Here is a 7,371-nt window from a genome sequence, read left to right as displayed (position 1 = left end):
TGAACTGCGGCTCTGGCACCTAAAGGCAAAAAGTGAAATTTATTAATCAATTTTCCTTCTCGCTCTCATGTTCGCTTGTAAAAATGAGACTGTAAACCAATCTTATGAGATCCAAATTCTTCCGTTTTCTGCTTTATGTGTAAAAATGTTTTCATCCTTCTGCTTCTAATTACAGCTTCTTTTTCTTTCTAAGAATGCATTTATCTCTTTCAGTAAAAAGAGCAGCAATAATATGTTGAACAACCCTGAAATAAATTTTGTCATGTAAAAAATTAATTACGCATTCCAAACCTGGTCACTGTAGCCCTCTGGGAATTGCCTCCGCACCTCAGGATCTGTAAATAATTGACAGATAATATTAATTGGCTTTGGATTAGTGAGCAAGCAGAGAATCACACATTAATATTTGATCAGAAGATGATAGCAACCCTGGCAGGGGATCCAAGGAGGGCAGCTGAGGCTGCTGTGCTGATAAGAGCAGGGAAGGACTTTTCAAGGCTCTCCCTTTACCCTCCTCCAGACAGAAAAAAACTGTACATAAAACACACAAAACACATGAAACCAAAAATGTCTGTGTGTACACACACACACATACACACACACATATATAAAGATATATATCTATAAAAATATAAATTACTTTTTAAGAGAAGCCCTGGTGCTAGACTGAACTTCAGGCTGGCACTTGGGCTATATCTTTCCAGCTGCAATTTGCCACCCAGGCTTATCACCAGGAAATGGTCACCCAATGCACCTCATTTTGGTTAAAACCAGACAGCCAGTTTTGCCACCTCCAGGCACTGTGTTAATTTATCTCCATAGACAGTTTTCAGTGATACCAGTTTACAAATCCCTCAAAGTTACTTTATACTTATGTTAAGGTACGCTCCCTAAAAACCCGAAAATATTTATCCAGAATTTGAAAGAGGCAATTAACACAGCTCTGGAACCTTTCTAATCAGGAAAACAAGTGTGAAACACTTCAGAGTAGCAAGCATTCAAGACTGATGCAACGTCCTTACTCCTTTGGCTGTCAGAATAAATAATACGGTAGTATTCCCTGAGAAGTTATCTTAAATTTAATTAGAGATGTTCATAAAACAACAGAATATCACGATTGAAATTATTTATATGACAACCTATTTAAAACAGATCTCTTCAAAGCCATCCATTTTCAAAGGAATACATTGGAGAAGGCCACATTCCATTCTACAAAGATAATTTTTTAATTACAAACACCAAACCATACGACAATCAGGCAAGAGTCCAAAACCAAGTTCAATGCAGGAACAATTGAACAGTATCGTGGCAGCATCGCCCCTCGGTGCCAGGCTGGGTTTGGTGCTGCAGCCACGGCCCCAGGCTGGGCCACGCCTGGCTCAGGAGTGAGGGGTGGCACCTGGCTCAGGAGTGAGGGGTGGCACCTGGCTCAGGAGTGAGGGGTGGCACCTGCTGTCCCTCAGCACTGCCAGCCCGGAGTCCCCAGAGCAGCGTTCCCTGAGTGAGGAGTCAGGCCATGGCAGCCCTGCTCCCAGCAGGTGCAAACCCCTTCTCCAGGTGTACTCTGTCCACACGAGAAATCCAACAGCCCGGGCCTTTGGAAACTTTCCAGCTTTACATTTTCCAGACAATCAGATGCTTGGTCTTAACATTTCACCGTGATACACACCCAATATATCAACCTGTACATGCACAGATCAGCACACCCGTCTATGTTACTACAGCAAATCAGAAACAGAGAGCAAGGGATCTCCTTTTAAAGCCTTACTTTGAAAATTCTTCAGCCTACACACAGGTAAGTGAGCAAAGTGTCCAAACACAGCAAAAGATGTGACCAACTGTGCTGGCATGGGCCCCCTCTGCACACAGTTAGCAATTAACAGGACACTACAGCTTCACATTTCAGCACAGCAAGTAAAGCACCAGTGCTAAAAGAAACTATGTCACACCTATTAAGATGCATATTTTTAAATAATTTTTAAATTAATTAATGGAGGGCAAGATTTCAGAATTTCACCAAAAAAAAAACCAACCCCAATCAATGAAACAAACAAATTTGTATTGCTGCAGACATCTATAATGGTGTCTGAACATGAAACCTACATTTCCCCCTCCTTCTATTGATCCACTGCTCTCAAACTTAATATAAATATATATTCACATATTGCCTCACACAACATGTTATCATTTACCATTATCTTAGGGAAAAGAGGAACTCAATTTGACATAAATCCAAAGTGTGTTTCCTCTAAACACATTCGTCCATAGATGGCAAACCACATTCTCATTCTTGAAAAATCCAACAAATAGATTAGTCATACAAAGTAATTGTGTGTGTGTGTAAACATGTATTTTTCCTGTTTTCTTAGCATCTTGAAAGCCCTTCTGTGTTCCTGGAGCTCCCTGCCACGAAGGACAGCCCATACAAACCTGCTGGAGGGTATTTCAATGAAGCCTGAGAGCCCCATCTCAGCTCCTGGTGCAGAGGCAGAGGTCTGTGCAGAGCTTGGTGAGACTCCAGAGCTCATGGCAGCTGAACTCACCCTGAGCAAACACATCCCTGTTCCTGCCTCCATGGTCCCACCTGAGGGAACTGCCCTGTGTCTCACGTGCAGGTGTGACACAGGGACACAGCTTGTCCACAGCCCACTTGGGATGACACATCTCACAAGAGCATCAGGAGGGCTGATCCAGACAAACTGGAACACCACAGGTAAGAAAACCACTCTATGGTATGCCTGGCAGGCACAGGTCCCCATGTTTGCACAAGTCCTTTCTATTTAAGATTAGGTCAGCTCCATCACTTCACCTTTTAAATGGCCTGGGAATATTTACTGAACTTTCACTATCTTTGTTTGGAAAACACTACACTAGTCACAGGGAAAAAAACCTACATCTCATAGCTTTCATCACTGCATCCATTCCTCACTGTTAACCCAGTGTGAATTTGAAAGGTGTTTTCAACTACACTTACCTACACATGTACACACTACAGAAGGATATTTAAATTCTACGTGGTCTGCCATGGAGTTTCAGGAAGCCAGACCACCCTCACTACACCAAGAGGACTGCCATAAATACATACAATAGTGGCCCTCAAGATACCTAACTTTATGAAATATAAATATCTATACTACTCAGTACAGCCAGGCTCTCCCCTGAAGGAATAAGCACAAGTCGCCCAAAAATCACAACAGACATGATATTCTGAACAAGAGAAAACAGTCAAACAGATACAGGCCCAGCCAGCACCCAGGACTCAGCTTGAATCAGCACCACGAGTGGCAGTGAAAACTGTTCTAGCACTCGTGTGAAATATTTGGCAAACACGTGAACAGAACTGTCAACTCTGCCTGTAAAACTAAAGTAACTTGGGGAACTTCAAACACTTTTACTCACAGTGATTTGTTTTGCACAGTGCATGCAAACAGATGCAGTTCCATTGTAGCTGTAGACAGTAAGAAAGCCCTTTGCAACTCAAAACATAGGGAACGCTGTTATCCCAGGTACTTAACAGGCTTTCGAGTGAAATGATGCAAAGTAAACACATGTAAAGTACTTTTTTCAAGTTCAGGAGAGTGGAATCTATTTGCTGACATCAGAACAAGGGAAGAGCCAGGCTGAATCCCAACCAACCCCTTGCCCAGCTACAGCAAAGCGCTGAGCTGAAGCCTTGCAGTCACATATAACTTAAGAGAGCTCTGAAAGCTCAGCTGAGAGCAGGAGCAGACCTTGCAAACCAGGAACAAACACAGTGCAGGTTAACCCCCAAAAGGAAAAAGTCACAGGAATTAAGGAGATGCTTCTCAAACTAAACTTGTCCAAACCCCAAAACAATAATTCAGGTTGTGCTACATGCTGAACTTTTCTGTTGTTGATAACCTAGTATCTCCTGTTTATCTTCCATTACAACTGGTTTTGTAGTTTCAGCTCACAAAGATGACAAGATCCACACAGTTTATGCCTAAAGCAAGTGCTCACAAACTTTCCTGGAAAACAGCCATCCATGAATATAAATACATGCTGAAATACAGCACTGGAAACTCTAAGTTGCAAGTATAAAGCAGAAAGAATACAAGCAATAACATTCCAAAATAAATCTAAAATACACCATCCCATCTGCAATCTCCTCTTCCTGTAGGGACAGAAGTGCAAAGAAATACACATATGTCACAAATTTAAACTGCTGGTGCCAAGAAAAAAGTCGATTTTATTCCTAATGCTTACGCTCAGGTTTATAAAGCTTGCTAACCAAGGGCACGTTGTATCAATTTCCTCAGATCCACCAGTGACTTCAGCACAGCCAGTGTGGGCTCACTTACCAACCTGACATGCACCACTGGAAGCTCTCTTCCCAGAGGATACAGCTCCACACAAAGCAGCTGCTGCCACAAAGTCTCAGCTGGCCAAAGTCCAGGAGCTCCAGCAGCCCCTGTTGCTCTCTAGGGACAGCCTGTCCCAGGGTTATGAAATGGGTTCTGTGGGACCGGGTAGGAAAAAGGTTCTGTGGCTATTTCTGCAGCAGTTTCCCTTACAACTATTTTAAGAGGTGCTTCTGAGGGAACAGACTGAATCTCTTCCCAGTGGAACAACGTGGGGGCTGTTTTGGAAAGGGGTGAGCAAAGCCAGTGCTCGTTCTTGGGGACAGAGAGCCAGGCTTTCCTGCATGGCCACTGCAGCATGCACAGGCTCACCAAAGGAGTAACACTGAGCACAGACTGCACTCTGGCTGAGTGCAGTTCTCATGGCTAACACATCCCCATTTTCCCCCTGGAAGTGGAGATTCCACGTCACATCTGTGCACATTACGTAGAGCACTGCATTCATTACTCACACATTCCAGCTATTATTTTAGTATTTCCTTAAATATGTGAATGTTTCCAAGTTCTAAAAGCTATCTCTGCCTCTCCATACAAGATCTTGTTTAACAAAAAGCCAAGTATAGCAGAATATTGAAATTAGCTGTGAACTGTATAATCCCATTGTTCAATTTCATGGCATTTAAGACAGTACCTTCCCCTCCACACAAGTCTGGATGTTAATCCATGCTGGAACCTGATTTAATTTTCCAGATGACAGGATGGGAACATGCTACAATGGCATATTAGTGTAACTATGCTGCTCTTTTAATCACAACTTTTCTTACGTCATAAAGTGAGGAGTTTTGCTTTTAAAAGACATGCCTAATTACTTCTACAAACAGCACAGCTCAAACTGGTCTGTATTTGAATTTCATGGAAATTATAAGAAGACGGAAGTTTTCAAAAAATTATCAGAAAATGCTTCCCAGAGTAAACCATGCAAACCCAATATAAACAAACTTGCTTCTTCTGATAAAAGTCAGCCAATTTAATCCATACTGGCTACAAATAAATAATTTCAATCCCAAATTGAAAAATTCAGTGAAACTTAATTCATTATTTTGTCCTAACTAATTATTTACCTCATTCACTTCTTCAAGGTCCTTATAGCTGCCATCCCTCTAAAATGAACTGGAATTCCATTCAGAGTAACTTTTAATTTCAATACCCACTACACATTCTCATCCTTATGCAGCACAACTAAAAAGCACTGCAAACTCCTTTCCAAACCTCTGCAAACTCCTTGGTGTCCTGCACTCAGCACAGCTGAACACTCCTGCTTGCCCCTAACCTGCTGCAGCTCAGCCTGCAGATACCATCTCAGAGAGCAGGAGGGGAGGAGGGAGAAAGGTGGGGATGGGAGGAGAAAATGTGGGAAAGAAAAAACCTACACACACACCAGAAGACAGACACGAAACCTCAGAACAAGTTCTGGCATAAAATACAAATGGAATAAAAATTTCCATTTTTATTTACTATGCAGCTTTAAGCCTTCAATCCTTTCTTTTTAAAGTGTACTTTATTCTAAAAGTGTGCAAGTCAGAAAACCATCAAGATGAAAAAATAATTCTACAAGAAAGCCTTACACCCCATCCCACAAGGCCACTGCCAGCAGCAGTGTGTGAGACTGAGGTCACCCCAAGGTGTGGCTGAGCACGGCGAGCACCCCCAGCAGGTTCCACGCTCAAACCCACACCCACGGGAGCTTGTAACCAACCTCTTCACCTACCAGATCACCGTGCAAACAAACACCCCACCCCCAGGAGCCAGGCTGGGTCCCTGTGCCAGGCTGGGCCTGACTCAGTGGACATGGGCCCTGCAGTGAGAGAACCAGCCAGGACTGGTGCATCAGCGGCTGTGCAAGAGGCCATGGGCAGTCATGTCACAAAAAAGAGACTCCCAAGTTTCTCTCTCTCTCTTAAACAGAACATTTGGAAGTCTGCCCTGCAAGTGCCAAATACCTCACTGGTAACATAAAAATGCTTTTCACAACACTTTAATCTAGAAATATAATATAAGGTTTGTAACTCAGACACAAAATGCCAGTCAGACTTCAGTAGAGATGTGAAAGCAGGAAAGTTTGAGAGCAAAGGCAGTATAAAATACACATCATAGGAAACAGGAAAGAAGGGAGAAAACCAGAACAGATTAAGCAAATTACTATGATTTCCATAATTATTTCTATATTATTAACACATCAAGAGCCAGAGGAGCAGTGAGGAACAAAACTTTCCTTGGCAGTGTTCAGTAAAAACATCTTATGTGTTTTTTAAAAAATCCTTCCAAAAAAAAGCAGGTTCAATTACAGATTACCTTGCAGATTTTTACTTAAGGTAATATACAGCTCTCCAGCATGAAGAGATGTAGAGAGGTAACAGCTCTAACAACACAAGAACTGGTGCAGGTTGTCAGAGTAATGTCCATACTTGTGGGGTGCACACCAGGCATTCTGGTGCCCTCAGCCCAGGTTTCTGGTGCCCTCAGCCCAGGTTTCTGGTGCCCTCACCCCAGCTTTCTGGTGCCCTCACCCCAGGTTTCCAGTGCAGGCACGAGACCAGCAGCAGCTCCAGAAGCCTTTCAGAGTAAACGTTCAATATGCGACTTTCATTGTTTCTAGCAGACAAACCAACTTTCCATCTAAAGGGGTCTTGGTTCACTTTACAATCCTGTTACATAAACAAAAACAATGCTCATTTCTTGGATAAGAAGACAGGGAAAACACTCACTGCCTTTCAACTGCCTTTCACAAACAGAAGAGTTTCCTCCTCAGTTATTGGGTGTCATGTCACGCTGCTGAAGTGCCCAGCTCGCCACGTGCAGAGCATTTAGTCAGACCCTCTCATAAGGCAACATGTTCCACCTTAACTGCTCTTGTTTATTCCCTTGGACTCTTATATGGAATGGGGCCAGGTTTAATCAAAACTTTACTAATTCTTTTAATGGAAGCTGGGAAACAGTTGTGGTGCAAGCAGCGTCTTCAAAATATGAAATACAACTGGGGAATTATCTC

General features: G+C 42.8%; 1 protein-coding gene across 9 annotated transcripts in view; it reads right to left on the bottom strand.

The window, feature by feature from the left end:
• DENND1A (DENN domain containing 1A) overlaps positions 1-7,371 on the bottom strand; it is a 147,530-nt gene that overhangs the window by 116,734 nt on the left and 23,425 nt on the right. For all 9 annotated transcript variants that reach the window (XM_059864833.1, XM_059864837.1, XM_059864834.1 and 6 more), the window contains exon 3: positions 292-335. In XM_059864833.1, the coding sequence (XP_059720816.1) occupies positions 292-335 (44 nt within the window). The remainder of the gene's footprint in view (positions 1-291; positions 336-7,371) is intronic.

Source organism: Haemorhous mexicanus, chromosome 21, assembly GCF_027477595.1.
Source record: "Haemorhous mexicanus isolate bHaeMex1 chromosome 21, bHaeMex1.pri, whole genome shotgun sequence".
NCBI lineage: Eukaryota > Metazoa > Chordata > Aves > Passeriformes > Fringillidae > Haemorhous > Haemorhous mexicanus.
This window is presented reverse-complemented; position numbering and strand designations above follow the sequence as displayed.